Consider the following 23,793-nt stretch of genomic DNA (forward strand, 5'->3'; position numbering starts at 1 on the left):
TTTATTTTTGGTTACTTTTCATAAAATTCGAGTCCAAAATTAAGTCCAAATATCAAAGTTGTGTGTATTTATCTTATCGCAATATTTACTGAAAATTCATTTTATTTTTAATCTTCACATAAAACTGTTTATCTTTTTATTTACTTAGTCAAACTCTTCTGAATCTTGTTCATTTTTAATTTACTTTCGATTACATAATCTATTTCTAAATAATACTAATTTTAAGACATGTTTAATAATGTATGCATTTGGCAACTCACATCTTCATCTTTCAAGGTGTCTACTGCTAAACAAAACAACTCTCCAACCACTCAGTAAAGTTGACCTTCTTGATTACATAAATGCACTTCAATATACCAATCAATAATAACACTTACATTTTCAAAAGATCGATTGAAACCAGTTGATTCAGTCTACAAAAATTCAATTTGATAAAGATTTATCCCCTTTTGGAATATACAAAAGTCAGCTCAGAGCCAAAGTGCTATAGCAAAAAAAAACTTACATAAAACTTCAGTAAGTTTGTATTTTTGTATTTTTACAAAAATATTCATTTTTGTAAAAATAGTTTAACAATCTACTAAAACTTTATGTAAATTCATTTTTAATATAGTTGGCAATTATTTTCGCGAGTGTATGCAACTTATATTAAAATGTTCTCTCTTGGCAACAGAAAGCAAAAGATTTAAATCATATTTTCTTACATAATTATTTTTGTACCGATTGAGCTTACTACTAGCTAACAAGGGCTTCAGAATAAGGAATATAGTGAGCATTTTATATTGCATATATTATATATATTGTATATATAAATCCGCATATAATGTATGTAGTCTATACCAAAGTATGCTAAACCAAATGGCAAGCTTGTAATCAAAACATGTAAAAATATAAATTCCATAATATAATGTATAGTTATATATCATATTAAGCCTGTTATGCCTGCCAGAGCTTTTGTAATAATATCTAGTAGAATAAATTGTAAACTGAGCAAATCAATATAAATGCTTGCAAAAATGCATTTGGCAACTTGAATTTTCAAAACCACAGTAAAAAACGTTGTGGAAGACAAAATAGCCTAAAGCAAATATTTGCTTGAAAACATCAGAACATGGCTGGTAAAGAAATATTCTGTAGACTGATTCTTAATCTCAATTCATATATAATATCACCAGCTAAGAAGAGTACTCCTTCGCAGCCTCTGACACACAGCTCAAATTGCTACGAGGCATTGGAGTAGGCGCGACCTTCAGTGAGTAGACATCCAAATTCTTAGCCTGATCATCAGGTTCCACGCAGACATAATCCCTAGCTAATGAACTTATGGATGTAACCGGCCTTTCATAGTCTACAATATTCCTAGATTCTTAGATGACAACAAATATTATGTTTGTGTTGGTGTCTTACTACATATTGCATGTTTAGAATATCTTGTGAGTTTGAGGGCCATATGAATTGTAGAACTTGATTCCTTGTTCTCAATACATTTTAATACCATATGTTCCAATACTAAATATCCCAATACTATATGTCCTAATACTATATATCCTAATACGTACTAAATATCCTAATAGTAAATATCCTAATACTAAATATCCAAATACTATACATCCTAATACCATATATCCTAATATTAAATATCATAATACCATATATTCTAACACTAGATATCCTATTCCTTGTTCGCAATACATTTACATTGCAATAAAAATGCTTTATAGAACATTGTTATGTATAGGAGTTGAACACATGATAGTCAGTGCGAGAGACAAACATCCTACCACCTATACCACTCCATCACTTCCTAATACTGAAGAATAATCTTTACTATTATAAGAACCATGTTCCATAACAAACTCTCGCATGAGGAAGGTTATAAGAACAGACTCAATATGACTTATTTAATGTGTGAAAAAGGCCCACTTCAAACAATGCCAAGCTCAATTGTAACTCTAAGAATGTTTGTTTTCTACATAAAAGCACCATGATCTACTTGATTAGAAACTGAAATCGTCTTCACATGCATTAAGGACAATTGTCTTTAATAAACTCGCTCATGGATTGTTGCTGCGAAACAAAATGCTTTAAAAATAAAAAAGCCCAATCATCGCTTAATTCTATTCTATATAAATAAACTTCAGTGTTTGTTTTTTTACACCTTATGTCGAGTTATAGCGGTTTAATCGAGCAATGAAAATTCTTCTCGCAGAGGATTTGATCTCGGAACCTCCCGCTCACAAGGTGACAAGCTAACCCATTAAGCTACAAAGGCTGCAATTGTGTAGATTATTGGGCAGATAGTCATTGCCCGGATTAACATATGCATAACGACTGTGTTATCCGCAACGTCACTAAAGCTTGCTCTCACTGCTCTTGTTAGTAAGTTTAGCAATATACTAGCTTACTCAAACTAGCCAATGACAACTACATTACCTGCTACTGTTTATAAGCTGTTTTTAATACCCGAGCAACGCCGGACATTTGGCTGGTTCTATAATTGAGTAAAACATCCGGCTTTCCACTTACCATATTCTCTGTACTCTATGCATAGCCTTTCATCCTCATAAAGCTCATTGTCTACGTAGTCTTCTGGTATGGGGCGTGTCAAGTCCTTTGCGTAGGAGTATCGGAAGTCTATAAACAAAATAACATTAAACTTGTATAATCTTGTTATTCTTAAAAGGTTTTCCTTAGTGTTGCTGTTTTTGCCAAAGTGAAGATAACTCTCTACAAGTATATTGCAAGTTTACAAATATAAAACAAAGCTAAAATTTACTTGAGCAGAATAAATGAAACGAAACACAAGCAAACATATTTTTGTTAATAAAAATATTCTAATTTAATAGTTATTATTTTAATTTAACAATTTTAATTTAGCTTTGAAAAGAAGCCTTTTAAAAGGCTTAGGATAAAAATTGTCATAATATTAATTATTTCATACTATTTAGTGTTTCAAGGTTTATGATAATTTTGAAAGCAGTGTTTGCGACAGTCGAGTGTCTAATGTTTGGAGTGATGTTGTCATGGAGTATGCTGGAAGACAAGAAAAAATAAATTTCTTACCATATTCTCCTTTTTCAGCCCGATCACTGACCATTGGAGGCAGGTTATCACAGCCATCATTGAACATATTATGGAAAAATTCTTTGAAATGGGTGAACGTTGGCCGAGCTAAAGGCTTTGCATCCCAACATCTGGAGACTTCTTGAAATCTATATAATGACCAGAAACATAGAGTTTGGCTGGCTGACAGAGGGCAGCTACAGAAAAACATTAGCCATTCCAAAACTCGAATCTGTATGCTTTGCTATGTACCTCACTCTTTCTCCTTCAACAGTGGGACTATACAGAGTCCTCTAGTCATTTTACACTGTAGGGAATCATACACACTTTTCTGACAACTCAAACCTTTGTAAAAAACATTCAATTTTTAGAGGAAAAGGTTGCGGCCAGAGTATAAACAGCTTTTCTAAACATCCATGTACTTACATTTCTGGGTGTGTGTATGTGGGACGGGGAAGACGACCACCATCTTCAAGATAGTCAAATACCTCTCGATTGTTCAGCTCAGGATAAGGTTCTCCACCACGGGTAAACAACTCCCACAACAGCACGCCATATGACCACTAAATAATATACAAGCATGAACAGCTAATAATGGCTGATAGGTCGGCAATCAATGATAAACTTCAGGTGAAGACAAGAAAATTCAGCAATGAAACACGCGACCGACGTATCTGCTGCCTGGTTAGTTAATTAGCAACTAACAAAACATGGAGCTTCACAGACTTGATAACTTCCTCTATAATTTTGAAATAATCTGTTTGTGAGACATTACTATACAAACAAATATAAATACAAGTAAATTAATTAAATTGGTAATGATGGTAACTAATGGTATGGAAAATAATTTTATTAACTTTATTTGTTGAACTAACTAACCACTACATACATGTAAGTACACCGCTTTTTTATTTGAGCTGGCTACGAGGTAGAATGAAAATAAAACAATGTTAATGTCTAACATTAAACGTCATTTTATTTGTTTATGTATATATAATATATATACATGTATATATAAACATACATTGTAGTGTACATATATTGTAGTATATATATATTATATATACATACGTACATTGTACCATATATATATATGAATATATATATATACATATAATACATATATATATATTATGGAATATATATTTATATGATGTTTATTTAAACAAGTAAACTTAAACAACATGATATGCTAACAAAACAAATTTTTTTTAACAGTGGCAGCTTACATGCCTCTGAAAGTTACTTTGTGACTAGTGAGATTTTTGAAGAAGAGGCTTTTTAGCAATACCAATGAACATGGAGATTACCATTTCAGTGTGAGAGTCGTATACACCATCTCGCCAACTCTCCAAAGCCATCCATTTGGCTGGCTTTGGTTTATTTTTGTTGCTTTCTCTGTAGAAGTTGTCTGTATATATATCTTTACTCATTCCAAAATCTCCGATCTTCACTAGGAATGTTTCATTCACCCTGAAAGGTAAGTAAACTAATTGAAACCTTAGAATTACTTTGAGAATTACATAAAAAGGCAAAACAGTTTTGAACGGGAGATGGAATTTGCTGCCGCCACCAATTTACTGGCAGCAGTATTTTAGCAGCTCTCTGAACATTTTAAGTTTTACCTTTTGACCTTGTTAAACTTCCAACACAAGTTGCTATAAATATGTTATATTTGCTTTTATTAACTGTCTTAATGCTATTGTGTACAGGTGAATAAAGCTCGGTGTAGCCTAGGGACTTCACAGTTTTTGTATACTGCAAACGGAACTTATGACATACTCGTACAACCATACATATGCTTTTACCCAGAAATGCTGCTAATATAGAGACATAGACACATATAACTAAAGTTAGAATAGGTAAAACACTAGTTTTATGAACATTCAGTGTTCTTTGTTTACAGTAATTCTGATGCCTACAATCTGTTCACCTACATGCTACTACTTGTCAAAACACTCTCAATGTGTAGGATCAATATGGCATCATATAATACATAAGATCAACATGTAGGAATTTCTAATTTCTCTACTAAATAGCTGAATGCTTCATTCTTTAGAAGATTTTAGGAACGAAATATCAAGTTTTCTGATTTTAGTTTTAGTTGCAGCAGGACTGCTATAAGTTCACAGTATTATATGCAAATTAAATATTCCTTGTCAAGTAGCGACAGTGATGATGAAACGACACTATGATAAAAAGAAAGTTGGGATAGTTACCTGAATAGGTGTCTAGCCATTTATTTCAATATTTATCGATTAAATTTATTTATCTTATTTCTTGGCCAAATCCGGTAGAACATTGCAATGCAGCAGTTCTTTATAGTGGGGATTCTATGTTTAACGTTTTAACCAAGGTTTCGTATTTCACAGGTGGCTGACTGAGGAGATTTTTAGCTACACAATCTTAGCAAATATCTGACTGACAGTCGATTTTCTATAGCAAGGGTCCCCTTTGACTGTTTTAAAGATACAGTAAAGTCTGTATTTACCGCCACATAAAAAATTAGCTGTAGTTATAAGCACAATGTATGTACATGTATATACAGCTACATGTATGTATATACATGCATATAGATGATATACATGAATGTAGATACAGCCCTGCATGTATGTATATACATGATACATGTATGTGTGTGCATGTATGTGTATGTACATGTATGTACATGTATGTACATGTATATACATGTATGTGTATGTACATGAATATACATGTATATACATGTATGTACATGTATATACATGTATGTACATGTATATACATGTATGTATATATATGTATATACATGTATGTATATACATGTATGTACATGTATATACATGTATGTATATATATGTATATACATATATGTATATACATGTATATACATACATGTATGTACATGTATATACATATGTGTATATACTTGTATATACTTGTATGTACATACATGTATATACATGTATATACATACATGAATATACTTGTATATACTTGTGTATACATACATGTATATACATGTATATACATACATGAATATACATGTATGTGGATGTACATGTATGTACATGTACTAGTATGTGTATGTACGTGTATGTCAATGTATGTACATGTAGGTACTAGCATATGTGTAAGTACATGTACATGTCTGCACATGTATGGACATGTATGTCACCAATAAAAGCATCCTTCAAATGACAATTAATATTTATGGAATGAGGAAGCCTACTGAATATTGCTGACTAGTCCCACGACCAAACACGAGCGAAGCGATTGGTTGGGAGATTTATGATAAATGCACATGTGCACACAACTCTCAAAAATTATTCATCAACAATGAGACGAACCCTTGTCTCGAAATTTCATCAACAAATTTAACCATCATTTTGTAGAGTCGTTAAAGTATAATAACGACACAAAACACATATAAGCCTATTTAAATAGTATGTTACCGTCTTTGTAAACCGTCGACATTATCTTAAAACTTACCCATCTTATCGGATTACAAGCAAATAGACAGATTTATTTGGACGAAAATTGTTATTAAAACTTGCTAAGCCTCACTTTTATCAAAGTTAAGACTGGAAATTGAAATGCCGAGCGACCGAGAATAGAACGATTAAGTCGTGGGCATTTCACGAAAAAATAACGCGCACATTTCACCAGTCTATAGCATTGTCGAATTGCCGAAGGTTTTGTGTAATTAACGTAGGAGTACTGAAATCGTTCCATTTTTGCCGATTTCAAAGTAACTGACATTTTAGACTATTTTGAGTACTTTGGTATTCTAACTGATGTCCAACGCAATGTAAGTAAAGGAAATGACGATGATATTTTTTTCCAACGATTCTTATGAGATTATAAGTTTGGATATTCTTCTTGATATTGTTAGCTATGACGTTTCGAAACTTAAACAAAATTGTGCATTGGTTTTATATTATTACTATATTACTATATTAATAATATTGGTTATTCTAATAATATCAGTGCATTTTACTTCTAATATTGGCCAATATTGCATTTCTCCTATTTCAGGAGGAGAGATATAAACATAATATTTTCCTTTCATTATTGCTATTTGTTGTATATAATAACACCCACACTCAGTACATTACAGCTACCATTGCAGTTATCCTATTGCACTGCAGAGCCATTTGACTGCTAATATTGCATTTCTCAACCATCAGTACCCTTTCTTTTTTCCAATATCACTTTGGTCGTGGGCTGTATGACAGTGGAATTTCTAGTAAATAGTTTTATAGTTGTTATTCAAAGCAGCAGCAATTCAGACTTACAAACAGTTTCTGGCAGCGAGATCTCTGTGAATGCATTTTTGAGCAGTAAGATATTCCATTCCTGTTGCAACTTGCATGCCAAAATGTATGAGGTCACCGTGGGTGAATGGCTGCAATAATAAGCAAATATTGTAATAAGCACTTACACATAGATATATATTATATCTATCTTTATCTATATTCTATATATATTATATATATACATATTTCTAAGTGTTGGTGTGTAGGTGCGTTCAGCTATAGGCGCAACGTTACGGCGTTACGTACGTTACGGCGCAACGTAACTAAAACCTCGTCTCACGGCTCCTATTACTAAGTTTAGCAATAAGGATACTAGGTTACTCAAATTAGCCATTGACAATGTGCTAGGCTAATGGCAAGTGTCAGGCAACTACATCACCTGTCACTGTTTATAAGCTGCTTTTTAATACCCGTGCAACGCCGGGCATTCGGCTAGTATAGACTAAAATTTATCTGAAAAGTTGAAATTTTCTTCATAATAAATCTGTTTCTCGCTGTCGCTAATCAAGTGTCTTTGTTCAAAATTGTTATGATTGACCGCATTGTTATTACTGTTGAAAATAAATATCCATTGTCACTACTATTGCGCAATAGATAATCATAGGTAGTCCATTGATCTGCAATTTGTAAAACTTTTGTAGCTGTAATGCTTCTGATCATCACAAAGAAAAAATAGCTATAAAAATGTTTGCATCTCACATTAACCTTAGTTTCGCTTTTTAAAACACATGTTTTCCACTCGCTCAATGCAAACAGATAATCGTTTCTTTTCAAATAACAGAAACACCAAAGGCTAATTATACAATTACTCACCAATCAGAAGCGTTTTGTACTAAGCTTGCTGAAGCTGCTTCATTTCCGCAACCGTTTGCTCTGATAGATACGTACGGATAAGGTCGGCTTATACATGTGTGTGAGTTCTTATGAGTTACCTGATTTCAGGGCGGTCTGCTTATATGCAAGTTTTTATAACCTACGGTGGAACCTCGGTTCACGAACATAATCCGTTCCATAAGGTTGTTCAAAAACCGAGCTGTTCGAGATCCGAAACAATTATTCCCATTAGAATTAATGGATGTAAATTTTAATCCGTTCCAAGCCGAGAAAACAACTTCGGTAGAGTATTTTTTAAACATTAAACTGTATACTACATACTATAAATAAAAACGGGTAGAAATAGATCGTGTTTATTTTTAATAAAATATTTTTTATTTATGATGATGAAAACAGAAAACAAAAGTAAATATTTCGTATGCTTTGCTCTTAAAACATCAAAAACATTCTAGGTTAAGATACAGTACCAAAAGTTGCAAAAATTGATAATGAAACAGAAAAGAATGTCACAGATCAGTTACATCAAAAGTCGTGTAAAAAGAAAATGTAAACAGCATTGGCACGTTTCCTTCGCATATTTGAAGAAAAATCCTTATCCAAAACAATTTAGGGTAACTCAACTGGAGCAGTAGTCTCCTTAGCAAATCTTTTGTTAGAGGGACGTCATCCCAGATGGTTCATCCCTTTTTGTAAAGAACCTATAAAGTGTAACTTGCTTCTCCCTTTGTTAACAAATGTTTTCATGCTGTTTCCGGAGTTGTTCCGAACATTTAATTCCAATGCGCATGCTCTGGTTTGATCGAGAACAAAATTAATGTTCCAGATCCGAGACGAACAAATCTCAATTTTTTTGATCGAAAACTAAATTGGTTCATAACCGAAGCATTCGAGAACCGAGCAGACGCTATAACTGATTTCAGAGCTGTTTTTCTAGAGTTGGCTTATGTGCAACATAAGCCAACTCTAGAAAAGCATATAAGCCAACTCTTATGGCTTATATGCGGGGGATATATGGTATATATCTATGATCCACAAACTATCCTGGGTTGTACAATGCGTCAATGTTGTATAAAAGTAATATAAATTTATTGAATAATTACTATACCAAAAAGTTATAAATTTACACATTACTCTTTATTAATTAAAAACAATTTTCAATTTATAATTAAAAAAGTTTTCAATTTAAAAATTTGTCAATTTACAAGTATAAAAATATATGATTTTATGAATGAATAAATTAAAAATGTTTTTCAACAACTTACATAAATTTTTACTTTACAATTTATAATCATTTGTATGTATGTAGTTTTCTTATCATGTTGATAATAAACAACTCAAGTGTAATTCAGTATCTTAAACTAGCTTATTAAAATTACTGTATAAATGATTATTACATTATTGAACATAATCTAACTTCTAATACACAAAATCAAAAATATAAAAAATTCTTTTTGACCCGTTTTACAGAGAGGTTTTTTTAAGCTTCACCAAGTCAGCTGGTGATTTTTACTGCTGCACTCCTTACCATTTCAGGCCTTCTGATTAGAGAGAGGAGGTCGCCAAATGCCATATAAGGTAATACGACATATGGGCGATCTCGCTTTTTCCAGACGACTCCCAGAGTAACGAGAATGTTGACGTGATTATAGTACTTAACAAACGATGCTTCTTGTAGGAAATCCTCAAGTTGGGAGAGGTTTATGTCTTCAGTCACTGTAATAAATTCACTTAGTTCAGTAGATATGTGAGTATTGTGAATTCAAATTTTTTTAACATAAGAAATCGCAATGCATCTTGGTAGGTGATGTAACAACAACTTTTAATTTGTTCATTTTTGTTTTTGTCAAATAGGAATTCATAGTCTCCATTATAATAAGGGTTGTCCATCCGTCTTTTTATCAGATGGACAAGCTAAGAACGTTAGGAAAAAAGATTTCATTGCACAGGAATCACACTTGGTTATGTGAATTCCCAGCCAAGTGCGCTACCATCTGCATTCTGCACCACTTCAACACTTCACCAGTGTCAAGCCTGATGTGTGTTTATGGTGTGACAAACAATGGTTTGGGCTGGTTATGCAACGATTGCACTAGAGCATATTTGTACATAGCTTTGTTCATGGAGGGAGCTGGCAAGACAGGATTTTCTGAAAGTTAGTTTTTACATAGTCGCGTTACGCCTAGGACTTTAAATATTTTTGGACCTGGTCAATTGTAATTATGCCGAGCTAGGTACCTGCCATTACAGCTCTGGAGGAAACTTTGCAAAACTTTTCCATCAATTAAATTGGTGGCACACGTAGTAAGGAGGTTAAGAGATGACTAATATTTTCTGCAATTCATTATCTAGTCATGATATTTAATAGATATTTTTCACAATATTTTTACTATTTTATTTTCCTTTATCTCTTACTGTTATTATTATCATTTCTTTATAGAGTTTTTACAAAACAACACAAGAGAATAAAAGCTTCATCTCAGCAAAAAATCTTTGTTGAAAATCTTCTTCCATGTACATCATGACCCCTCACAATAACCAAATAACATAATCTTACCTTTCAGAGTCTTTACAGCCACAGTTTTGAGAATGTTACCTTTGACCCGCAGCTGACCAAGATAGACACTTCCAAAATGGCCTACAAACAGTCAACACTTTGCACAGTGTGATCTATAAAAAAAACCATACAAACATGCAAGATATTGGTTCAATACTAAGCAATAAAGTGAGACCTGACCTTTGCCAATCGGGTCAGATTTGAGGTCAAAGTTGAGACTGGATGGCTCAATATACATGTCTTCTAGCTTTGTTTTAATGTCCAAGCAAATCAGTTGTTCCAAACCAGTTTCATCTGCAAATATGCCACCACTATTAGTTAGTTATTTTCTACAACTTGAACATTATATGTAAAAAATTGAAAACCATAAACCTTTGATTTATTTAAGAATGTTTAAACCATGTTACTTTTAAGAATAATAATGTAATCTTTCATCATAACAATGATTTTTTTTAATAATCATGTTATCTTTAATAATAATAGCATTGTTATCTAATATAATAATAGTGTTATTTAATAATAGTACTAATGATGACAATTTTAACTTTATTAATAATAGTGTTATTTTTATTAAAAATAGCAATAACGTCATCTTTAATAATAACAATATTTTTAGTGATTGTTTAAAATGTTACAAATTACATTGTGGAAAAATTTCTAATTTAAAATTTCGACTAACACCACCCAAAAGTTAATTCACAAATGCAATAAAACAGCTGTAAGAAGGAAACTTTCCATTCACACAATTTTCAGCAGCAGACAGTTAATATTCCTTATTATCTACTAACATTGTTACTCTACTAACCTCCTTTGGACACAAGCTCAGGGTTATAAACTTCAAGTGAAGCTTTCTGGCAGCGTTTCTTGTAGAGTCTGCTGATTATGATAGCCACAACCATAACCACTACCAGACCGACCACTACCGGAACAGCTATTTCAACTGTAAAGGAATAATATCAGTGTTATTATTATTAATATCATTATTATTATTGCTATGGGTGTGAACAGCAGACACCATGAACAAACAGGTCTACATACGTATTATTACTATTTGCTATTATTACTCCTGTTGCTTACAGCTATAAGGACATACAGATCAAAATCACTATTATTATTCTTATTATATTATTGTTCTTACTCTTGCTATTATCAATAGTGTCCAGATATCCAGGATTAACAACATTGAAATTCGATATCTGATCATGTATTTATCAAGTTTGAGTATTACTTAATGTATTTCATAAGAGCAAAAATAGTGAAAATAAAATATTTAGAGAATACATCATTTACAGTTTTTATTGTTAATAGCTGATGCACTGTACCTGGATCTATAATCTTTTTGTTGTAGAATGAGACAACTCCAATATCAGTTTGTATAGACTGCCCCACATTTACCTGTATAAAGACAGCATGGTGTAACATTGTAGGTACTACAAAGCATTAAATTGCCTCAGTTTATATCATTACATCTTTTGACAAAAATAAATGTTTTGAACCTGAGAGTTACTCCAAACCAACACAAGAGTTGCATAATTTAAAGCTGGTAGTCATACATGCAGAAAGCATTTTAATGTAACAGAACAAATACTGCCATAGAAGAATGAACATAATAGGTATAACACATTTTATCTCCTTATACATTGAAAAAACTGTTTATGTAGTGTGGTACTAAATAGAGTGCTGTCTATAAATAAGAATTTTTGAAAAAAGAGGAGTTACTTTTAATCATAGACCTATTAACTATACTATAGTTAATAGGTCTATGCTTTTAATAGGGAGAAAAAGGGAAAGTAGACTTCATACTACACACTGGTATTCTAAAAAACTTTGAAGAAAATTTGCTAGTTTCACGTGGTGATGGTGAAAACATGTTTAATGATGGCGAATTCATACTTTTATCCAAAGAAACAAGTTGTGAACCTTCATGCCTATATACATCATTATATAGTTCCAACTAAACAGTTGTAAGTAACTTCTGTGTAAACAGAGTAGTCATAATATCATGTTTTGTGTTTCCTGTTTACTAATGACAACTCCATAAAATCAAAATACAGTTTTTAGCTTTCTAGACAAACTAGTGTCTTTTTTGTACAGAGCCTTTGCCTTTACTAGAGCATTACCGAAACTGACAGTTCAAAGACTGGCTGTTTCCTTTTAATTTTGACATGACTGCCTCATTGAATACAAACTAAAGAAATTTCCATCTGTTCATATTATCAGAAGTCTTTAAATCAAGCCACCGCTTTGCCCTTCGCTTAAATTTAATTTAAAATATCAATCAATAAATCTGACTTTATTGCAGATTAAACTGACTGCCTGAGAGTTCCCAAAAATAAATAAAATGGCCTCAGCATTTTTTGCTAGCGCTGATTGACATGTTTTTGCATAACAAAAGTAAGTTGTATCTCAAACATCCTAAATATACTCTGAATGTTATAAAAGTGAAGAAAGTGAATATTAACTCTTCTTCAAGGCTTGATATAGTATAAGGTCTTAGCATTATTATAGCAATGGTTGGCAATGGTTAGCCACCAAAAATAAAGTATCCATGAAACTAACCTTGACCATAGCTGTCAAGGAAAAGTCAGAGGCTAAAAGCAAAGAACTAATAGCCTCGTTGTTTGGTTGACAGGAAAGCTCGGAGTTGTCTACTCGTGTGACTACACAGGAAAAAGTGTCTCCCCTTGACATCAGTGTGACTTGGTAGTCTTCCAGTAAGACAGCATTAGCTAGATACCTGCCTTTCATCTTTAACAGTGTTTCATTGTGGAGATTGTAGCTCTGCAAATTATATTTAAAGTCTGCTGAGAACAGACAACTACCAACAAACCAATTCTAAAAGTTTCGTAGCAGTACTTGCACATGTACATATTTAATTTAATCAATGATATACAGCCCCCAAGCATAGCCGACGGCTCTCATATAGGCGGGGTTTAATGATGGAGCTCTGTTGGGGTGAACTCGAACACGGCACCCGAACAAACAAATATGCTGAATAAAGCCCCTTGTAAATTTACAAATATTATGAACTATAGTGGTTATTTTACTTATCTGTTGAATTCATTTTGTTGTCACATAAATATAGTATCCCAATATTGTCACCATTATGATCAGTCCATTGCCATTCGCAAGCATTCGTGATATTAATAGTCACAATCGTAAAATAGCTCAAATTTGGTTTTGTATTTAGATTTTGAGTATGAAAACTACACTGCACAACTTTGCCTGCTGTCCCATCTTATTGGCCAGGTAAAACAATGTGAGAACGATGAAAGATTTTGTCATTTTATATTAGGGGTAGCAAAATATTAATCAAAAACTAGGAAAAAAAGACCGTTGTTCGGGTAATTTCGGGTAAATTAAATTCAACTTTAAGCATATACCACGACTTTATCCAATTTAAAAATTACTAAAAGTAGGTAATTTGAAATGTTATATTTTGCATGGATCCATTATTTTGATTATGTATCACCCCTACATTGTAGAAATTCAAGGTTTGCTATTGTGAACCGCGGGGTCTATTGACTGAATGAGCTATTGAAACGATAACAGCGAGTCGTGTTTTCCAAAACCTAACAAGGCAACGCAACCGCCCCGCGAGAGTTGTGTTTGCTCCAAAACCCAGGCTAGCACAATCCTGACAGAGCTCCATTATTAAACCCCGCCCTTGTGATAGCCGTTGGCTATCCTTGGGGACTGTATATCATTGGTTTAATAAGAAAAAGCAAAATTGTTTATTGTAAAAATTACCAAACAAGTTTAGGATTCTCAAATGATCAAAATACTAACAGAAATCACGTCGTCTTTAAAAATAAACTACTATTGTATAATTGTTTGAGCAAGCTTTACTAATAACTAAAAGATTACTATTAGAAAAAATAATAAAAAACAGCCCACTATAATAATTTGCTCACATGGAAAATTACACCTATTTTTGGGCAAATTAACAAATGTAATGTTGTAACTAAAAGAGAAGGAAAACTCCAGTAATCTTTCTAAATATGATCACTTACTGCAAACTCACCATTGGTTTAGATGTGAAGTTAGTAAACTCAGGTTCTGTATTGACAACCGTAAAGATAACATCTGTCACTCCAGCAACCGGCATGCCATGAGACAACATATTGGCTGTCAAGGTAATTGTCTCCCCCTCCAACGATCGCTTAACTACAATCATAGTAGATGTGAGCAAGAAGTAAGGTCTCTGTTTACTGTCCCCACTGTATTCTGATTGGTTCCCACCTGAACCAACATGCTCTGATTGGCCACTACTTGATGGAATGTCAAGTTAGTAACTTGGTACAATAGCTGAATCAAACTAAAAAACGACAAAAACAGTTTAAAAATGATGCTAGCTTTTACTTTTAGCAATTCTCAACAAATTACTAGAAGTCATCTTACCTAATCGTTTTTGAAAAAGATTTTCAACATTCGGAGTGTAGAATTGAACAATGACATTTCCTTGAGCATCCTCTGTCCTGTTGCATAGCTGCAAGTATAAAATGGCAATGATGGATATGTTAAAACTAGTATATTTATACGTTTTTTAATAATTTTGCATATATTACCAATGTTATGTACTAAAACTAGAACAAAGTAATGACTGAATGAACATCAGCTTTTATTTGAAAAGTACATCCGAATTCCTAACAAAAACAGTGCAGTCGTTTAGTACTCAATTAACCAAAGACTTGAAAAATAATTTTTATAACACTAAATATTAAAACTTGTCTTACATATTTGCAGACTTTGCAGATTTATTTGCAAAAGCTGGTGTTAAAAATAATGGAGATAGCAATTAATGCACAAAGAATATTTGACCTTGAGGAGTGATGATTGTTTATATTAATTAAGTAATCTGTATAAATATATATCTCAGTGATTGTCATTTGTTGGTATGTTATAGGCGTGTCTGGTTATAGCGATTAAGTTTTAGGAATGAAAAAACTACTCTGCCCCGGAACTGAGCTCAGAACCTCCAGGTCTGCAGGCAGATGTGTTAACCTCAAGGCCAAACAGCTACATTACCATACAATGGAATAACTGTAGTCATACTCATTATTACTTACTACTAGCAAGTACTACTAGTTACTACTGCACAAATACTATTGGTTACTACTAGCAAGCTTGAAGATCCTCATTGATTGCAAAAAGATCATGGCGTAACGCAACGATAAGCAATACTCTTATTATTGTAAGTAAATTTATTAGCTGGTAAGTTAATTATAGCATATGTTACTAGCTTAAGTTACTGAAATTCATTAGGTAAAAAAATTAGCCAATGGCAATTACATAACCAGCCGCTGTTTATATGCTGTTTTTTGATTACCTGTGCAACGCCGGGCACTCAGTTTGTAAATATATAAAAGCAAGTAAAACTGTAAAGAAGTGGTACTTACTATATCAGCTACCAAATCTGGGCCTTTGCTAAGCCTTAGGCTGTAGACAGATGAAGAAAGAAGGTTTATCCCAACCAATATAACCGGTAAACCACCTCTGCAAGTTAACAAAGGGGATTGTTATGTAACCATGTAACACCGCACCTTTGCTTTTAAGCAAACAATTACGAACTACTAAAAACAGGACTCAAGTTGTGGCTACTCGCTTAAATATTGGAATTGTTTTCTCACCGTGATATGGAGCTGCTTCTTGACATGGAATCAATGATAGGGTTGGGAAGGTAGGTGTAAGTACTGCTCCATATCAAGGAGCGGTTTTCTCCCTTTACTTGTTCTAGAGCAATTATAACTTCATTCTGTGTGTTCAGTTTGTAGGATGGCATGTTGAATGCAAGTGCGATGCTTGTATGTCTACAAGCAAAAAGCACTATAGCTAAGAGGGCTTCTTTTATATAAAAACTTTGATGGCATGACTTATGTCAAAACATAAACATTGCCAAACGCAACTTGGTATATGTGACACACAACATTAGCGAAAAATATACATTTTATCTTTTAGACACAAATGACACGACCGCAGTTCACAGACAGATGTGTCATGACACTACTTATTTGAGAAGAAACCTTGAAGGCAGACATAGGATGAGCATGTTAAACAGTTAAACATTTTAAACAGAGTTCACAGCAATGCATATCAGAAATGACTGTCAATATAGATAAATCCGTAAACATTCCATTGCTTGTGTAAATGAGTGACTTTCTTGGAATGTCACAGCGATGTTATTATAACGAGATAATGATTCTCAAATAAATGCTTAGCACCGCAATTGCTAGGACTGGGATAATCAGGTCAACACTAATAGATGAATCATTGGAAACAAACTGTTTTTCCTCTTTGGGATATCTTCATATCTTACATGAATAAACACATATGTGACAGGTCGCGTCATTTTCAATACAATTAAGGACTGATCGCAAAGTTGTTTTTTTAGCCCAACGTAATAGAGAAACCTCTCAGCTTTTCAAAAGTGTTTTCGGAATTGAGACCGAAGCAATTTAATCTGAGATACAGGTTTTTATCGAAAAAGGTGTATGTCAATATGGTCGACGCCACAAACCGAAAAATTTGTCTTTAATGTTGATGGATTGAATTTTAAACAATATTATTTGGTGACGTTTTGAAAGGTCATAGCAACCGCTATGACCTTATACAAAAATTGTTTTCTCACCCGGTTAACCATTTGGGTGGTATTTTCTGCTCTAACTTGGGTCTCCTACCAGAGACCTGGGAGTTTGAGCACTCAACCGTTTTGAACCAGTAGCCCATTTGTCACTGCCTTGTTCTGGTTCAGCTACAGGCAGTACAGACCGTGTTTGGTCAGGCGACACCCAAGCCAACATGGCTTTGGTTATTGCACTCTTTATAGAGGTTGTAGACAATATACAGGCAAGGGTCTTGTCTAAGGACCTGCCAGAAGGATGCAGTTGTTGCGGTTTGAACGGTTTGATGCAGTTGTTGCAGTAGCCCATTTGTCACTGCCTTGTTCTGGTTCAGCTACAGGCAGTACAGACCGTGTTTGGTCAGGCGACATCCAAGCCAACATGGCTTTGGTTATTGCACTCTTTATAGAGGTTGTAGACAATATACAGGCAAGGGTCTTGTCTAAGGACCTGCCAGAAGGATGCAGTTGTTGCGGTTTGAACCTAGGACCTAATGATCACTGTTCCAATACCTTACCAACTGCACCATCTGTCCCGTATACATATATATATATATATCTATATATATATATATACATATATATATATATATATGTATATATATATATATATATATATATATATATATATATATATATATATATATATATATGTTATGTTTCTGCACAGAAGCAATCAAATAGAGTATTAAATTAGAGGAATGTGGTTTATTGCACTCTCCAGAGACAACTGATTTGATAACAGAAAACCCAAGTATTTATATGTTTGGTCATAGAAAAGCTTTGTAAAAAGCTACAAGCATTATTAATAGCTATAATGAGACAGTACTATAATATATTAGCTTGTATAAAGCTTTAGCTAATAAGCATAATGTTTGTTGGCAAAGTACCAATAATACTTGGCACTTGCATGACACCTCCTCACTAAGCTAAAGGTTCTTTCTGGTTCTCTTAGACCTTCGGGGTTTGTCTCTGCTATACTCATCTCCATCAGGTAGACGAGGGTTGCGTGGTCTTCTTCTAGACGGAGGTTGCTCTGTTACAGTTGTAGGGGCTGGTAGTTGCAGTTTTGTCTCCTCTGTTATATCAGGTTTATCTCCAGGGTCTTGATCTTCTTCTGTTGAGTATCTTGGTCTGAGTTGTTCAACATGTCTTCTCCAAGTAGGTCCCTTTGGTACCACTTTGACATTGAGACTACGAGTTCCATATCTCTTGGTAACAATGGCTGGAACCCATCTAGGTTGTCTGTTGCGTCTAGGTCCATGATACAAGGCATAGCATGGTGCTCCAAGATTGTAGCTGTGTATCTTGCTAACTGTCTTTTCTGCAGATCGGTTGACTTCTCTGGATTGATGAAACTGTGCTATGTGTGCGGGTGATGGCAATAGGGTGTCAATCTTGCATCTCATCTGTCTTCCATTTAGCAGCTGACTGGGAGAGTATCCTGTAGGAAGTGGTGTCCTTCTATAGTGCATCAGGAACTGTTGTAGTGCAGATTTAGGTGGGAGTGACGATTTCTTCATGGCTTGTTTGAAGGATTGTACTAGTCTTTCAGCTGCGCCATTTGTAGCTGGATGGTAGGGTGCTCCAGTGAGGTGAACAATGCTTCTCTCTTGACACCACTGCTGAAACTCTCCTGAGGTGAAGCTGGTAGCATTGTCAGTGACTATGGCGTGAGGGTATCCAAAGTGTGCGAATATCTCCTCTAAGATGTCTGTGGTAGCTCTGGTAGAAGTAGATGAAGTCCTGTGTATGCATGGATACTTTGAGTAGGCATCTATCATCACTAGCCATTGGCTGCCCATGAAGTTTACTGCATGATCTAAGTGAAGACGACTCCATGGCTTCTCAGGTAGCATCCAGGGATGTATAGGATACTTCTGTGGAAGCTTCTGGTGTTCCGCACAGGCAGTGCACTGTCGGCTTGTCTCCTCTATATCAGAGTCAATGCGAGGCCAATAGACAGCAGTTCGAGCTAGCTTCTTCATTCTTTCCATTCCAAAGTGTCCAAGGTGAAGGATCTTTAATACTTCCTGTTGTAACTTGACCGGAATGACTACTCTGTTGCCATATAGAAGACAACCTTCAGTGATAGAAAGTGAATCTGAGATCTTGTGGAAGAGTGACAGCTGAGTCTCCTTCATCTCTTTGTTACCAGGCCATCCTTCTGCTGTGTAGCGCATTACTGTGGCTAGTGTTGGATCTTTCTTTGTCTCCTTTGCTAGAACATTGTAGTCTGTAGAGTTGAGCTGTTGTCCAATCGTGTGAATAGTGCATACTGTATCAACATCATCCTCATCTTCTCTTGCATCAAACTCTTTATCAGGTCCAACTGGCAGTCTTGAGAGGACATCTGCATTTTGATGATGCTGGGTAGATCTGTATTCTATGGTGTAGTCATACTGATTTAGTACCAGTGCCCATCTTGCTAGTCTGTTGGCTGCTAGAGCTGGAACTCCTTTGGTAGGTCCTAGAAGTGTGAGAAGAGGTATGTGGTCAGTTACCAAGATAAACCGTCGACCATACAGGTACTGGTGATACTTCTTTAGAGCAAATATGATTGAGAGAGCTTCTTTTTGTATTTGTCCATATTTCCTCTGTGTGCTGGTCAGTGTTTTTGAAACATTGGCTATTGGTCTCTCACTTCCATCAGGATAACGATGAAATAGTACAGCTCCCAGTCCAGTTTCTGAAGCATCACATGAGATTCCAATGTCAAGATCTGCGTTGAAGTGTGCTAAGACACTATCAGTTGATAGCATATCTTTCAGTTTGTTGAAGCTCTTTTCTTGTTCAGTGCCCCACTTCCAGGTCTCTCCTTTGCGTGTCAGTTTATGCAATGGTCCTGTGAGTTGTGACAGATTGGGTATGAACTTGCTGTAGAATTGTGTAGCTCCTAAGAAAGATCTTAGCTGAGTTAAGTCTGTTGGGACTGGCATCTGTTGTACTGCATCTGCCTTCTTTCCTTTAGTGATTCCCTTTGAAGTGAGTTTGTGTCCCAGATACTCTACTGTCGGTTGAGCAAAACAGCACTTGTCTTTTCTACATCTGAGCCCTCTTTCTTCTAATCTTTGAAGAAGTCGACGTAAGTTTTGTAGATGGCTCTCTGCATTGGCTCCACTCACTAGTATATCATCTAGGCATACTGCTACTCCTGGGAGGTCTTGTGTCAGTTGCTCCATGATTTCTTGAAAATACCCTGGTGCTGAGCTTATGCCAAAGGGCAACCTCTTCTGTAGTAGTACTCCTCGGTGTGTTGATAGTGCTAGTCGTCGTTGACTTTCTGGTGCCAACAATATTTGATTGTAGGCATCTGCTAAATCAATCTTTGTGTAGCAATAGCCTCCACCTAGTTTTCTGATTAGATCTTCTGGTAGTGGGATAGGTTTCCGATGTGTTTCTAGCTGATTATTGATAGTCTTGGAGTAGTCTCCACATACTCTGATCTTCCCTGCAACTTGACCTGTTGTAGATTTGCGTACAGGTACAACTGGTGTTCCATTCTGGTTGAATTGAGTTGGTTCCCATATGCCTTTAGCTACACCTGCTTCGTATGCTTGGTTGAGCTCTTCTGTCAAGGCAATAGGAACTGGTCTGGGTCGGCAGAAGACTGGCTTTGTTGAAGGTTTGAAGTTTATCTCTAGTTCAAAGTTCTTGAGACATCCTAGCTCGTCTTTGAATATTTCTGGAAATTCTTTGCACATCTCCTTACACTTGATTTGTAACCTCCCATCTGGCTGGTTCTCTGTGATTGTTGATACAAGGTTCTGTTGTAGCTTGTCATCAATAGAGATGCCTAGTTGCTGTATAGCAGTTCTTCCTAGTAGGTTGAGATCTTGTACAGCACTAATCACAAATGGTAGTCTGACTTCTTTCTGTGTATCCAATTGGGCAGTTAGCTCACATCTGCCAAGCGTCTCTATGAGATGTCCTGAGGCTGATTTGTAGTTAACTGTAGTAGGTTTTAGGTTTGGCTTTCCTAGCTTCTCCCATATTGATTTACAGATGAAGTTGTCACAAGCTCCAGTGTCCAGTTCAAGTGTGAAGTTGTCTCCCTCCAGTTTGATGTTTTCAGCAAGTTTCACCATCTTGGTTGATGTGCATTTTATCATCTTTACTGGTTTTCCTGCTGCAGATGATTTCTTTTTCTTGCATGCTCTTTCTATGTGACCTTGTTTAGAACAAAAGTTGCAGGTGGCTGCTTTGAATCTGCAGTCATCCGCTGTATGGTTAGTTCGGTCACATCTGTAGCATAGCTTTCCTTCCTTCTGCTTGTCAGGTGTAGAGTTGTTTTTCTGGAGTGGTTTGTATCTTGATTTCTGTTGAGCAACCTTGTTGACTTTAGACGAGTTTCCATAAACTGTCTCTTTGGCAACTTTAGCTGCTTCTTCTGTTTCCTGTGCTACCTGTATAGCTTTGTTGAAGTTGAGTTCATTGTCCTTGACCTTGAAGAGAGATTTGAGAACTGCTTCATTGTTTACAGAGCAGATAAATCTTGTTCTGAGAGCCTCATCTAATGGATCTGTAATGTCTATGAAGGCACATGTAGTTGCATCTTGACGAATTCTGGCAGCTAACTCTTGAATAGTTTCTCCAGGTTTCCTCTGCATGTCACTCCAATACTTGTAACGCTCTCTAACAATGAAGCGCTTAGGGTCATACTGGTCTTTGAGAAATTCCAGTATTTCATCCATGTTGAGGTCGTTGATCTGCTTGGGTGTTGAAAGCTGAGCTGCCATATTACTAAGCTGCTTGTAGAGTGTAGGCTGTTGGTTGGTGAGAAAAGTGCCAGCAATCTTGTCTTGATGAATAGAATTTGCTGTAATGAAGGTGTTGAATCTGTCTATGTAATCTGTTAGTAGCTCTGCTGTTGGGTCAAAACCTGGGAAGGCTGGAACAGCGGTTGCAGCTGTTTCTTGTTTCCGTTGTAGGTTTTGTAGTAGTAGCTCCATCAGTTTCTTATTCTCTTCCATTCTTTCATCTTGCTGACGTCTGTATTCCTCTTGCTGCTGCTTGAACTCCTCATGCTGCTGTTGTCTATGCTCTTCTTGCTGACGTCTGTATTCCTCTTGCTGCTGTCTCTGGTCCTCCTGCTGCTTCTGCATTAGCTTGATCAGGTCTGCTACTTCTGCCATTGTAGTGGTGCAATTTTGAACAGTTACTCTTGTAATAAACTCGAACTCTTTGTTTCGATTTTATCAATGATAAAATCTGAACAAAACTCTTTGTAACTGTTCAAAAGAGAAATCCTTGTCGCCAATTGACTTCTGTTATGTTTCTGCACAGAAGCAATCAAATAGAGTATTAAATTAGAGGAATGTGGTTTATTGCACTCTCCAGAGACAACTGATTTGATAACAGAAAACCCAAGTATTTATATGTTTGGTCATAGAAAAGCTTTGTAAAAAGCTACAAGCATTATTAATAGCTATAATGAGACAGTACTATAATATATTAGCTTGTATAAAGCTTTAGCTAATAAGCATAATGTTTGTTGGCAAAGTACCAATAATACTTGGCACTTGCATGACAATATATTTATATATATATATAAAAATGGTTTCCTCACCCCGGATACTCCGTATGGGTGGTAAATTCTGCTCTAACTCGGGTCTCCTACCAGAGACCTGGGAGTTTGAGCACTCGCCTCAAGATCTTAGCTGTTCCCAATAGTGCACTTTTCTGCAACTCACCTGAGTTGATTGTTGTTGGTATTTGGGCAAGCCACATTTTATGCGCCGGTGTTATTGCGCCCAGTGCCACAATGACTACTGGGATTACAGTTGTTCTTACATTCCAGCATTTTTCAATCTCTTCTCCAAGAGGGAGATATTTTTCTACCTTTTATTTTTCTTTGCTGGCTATATTGTAGTCATTGGGTACTGCTATATCTATTATAGTAGCTCTATTATATATATATATATATATATATATATATATATATATATATATATATATATATATATATATATAGCGCTCTGTGAGAGGTGCGGCACTATTAGCCTTTGTGCAAAGCTCATCACCTTTGTGATTTGAGCACTCTGGTGCCAGCACATTGACTTTTTAAAGTCTGCGAAGCAACTCAGTTGTTTCGGGGCAGGAAGTCAACTCTCATTGGTAATGGGATTTGTGTCCCTTGCCTAAGCTCTGAGCTGCACTGATGAGGCTTCAATAGCCGAAACAGTACTGTCTGTAGCATGAGTATATATTACGTATATATATTACGTATATATATATTACGTATATATATACGTAATATATATACATAATATATATACATATATATAGATATATATATATATATATATATATATATATATATATATATTATGGGGGGTGAGAGAGCTTGTGGAAAATATCATCAACAAGATGTCAGCTGCTAATGATTATGGAAGCAGGGTACCACTACGAAGAGTTAGCAAGGC

At 35.1% G+C, this 23,793-nt stretch overlaps 1 protein-coding gene across 1 annotated transcript in view; it reads right to left on the reverse strand.

Annotated features, from left to right (window-relative positions):
- Nucleotides 1–725: 725 nt before the first annotated feature.
- LOC137408676 (hepatocyte growth factor receptor-like) overlaps nucleotides 726–23,793 on the reverse strand; it is a 41,660-nt gene continuing 18,592 nt past the window's right edge. Inside the window, exons 9-24 of the mRNA XM_068095259.1 lie at nucleotides 16,380–16,559; nucleotides 16,149–16,245; nucleotides 15,151–15,238; nucleotides 14,774–14,916; nucleotides 13,309–13,530; nucleotides 12,072–12,144; nucleotides 11,555–11,689; nucleotides 10,930–11,043; nucleotides 10,750–10,830; nucleotides 9,721–9,908; nucleotides 7,341–7,450; nucleotides 4,374–4,536; nucleotides 3,490–3,626; nucleotides 3,064–3,212; nucleotides 2,527–2,634; nucleotides 726–1,348 (exon numbers count right to left, since the gene is read on the reverse strand). Of these exons, the coding sequence (XP_067951360.1) occupies nucleotides 1,176–1,348; nucleotides 2,527–2,634; nucleotides 3,064–3,212; nucleotides 3,490–3,626; nucleotides 4,374–4,536; nucleotides 7,341–7,450; nucleotides 9,721–9,908; nucleotides 10,750–10,830; nucleotides 10,930–11,043; nucleotides 11,555–11,689; nucleotides 12,072–12,144; nucleotides 13,309–13,530; nucleotides 14,774–14,916; nucleotides 15,151–15,238; nucleotides 16,149–16,245; nucleotides 16,380–16,559 (2,161 nt within the window). The 3' untranslated portion in view covers nucleotides 726–1,175. The remainder of the gene's footprint in view (nucleotides 1,349–2,526; nucleotides 2,635–3,063; nucleotides 3,213–3,489; nucleotides 3,627–4,373; nucleotides 4,537–7,340; nucleotides 7,451–9,720; nucleotides 9,909–10,749; nucleotides 10,831–10,929; nucleotides 11,044–11,554; nucleotides 11,690–12,071; nucleotides 12,145–13,308; nucleotides 13,531–14,773; nucleotides 14,917–15,150; nucleotides 15,239–16,148; nucleotides 16,246–16,379; nucleotides 16,560–23,793) is intronic.

This window comes from Watersipora subatra, chromosome 11 (assembly GCF_963576615.1).
Source record: "Watersipora subatra chromosome 11, tzWatSuba1.1, whole genome shotgun sequence".
NCBI classification, from domain to species: domain Eukaryota; kingdom Metazoa; phylum Bryozoa; class Gymnolaemata; order Cheilostomatida; family Watersiporidae; genus Watersipora; species Watersipora subatra.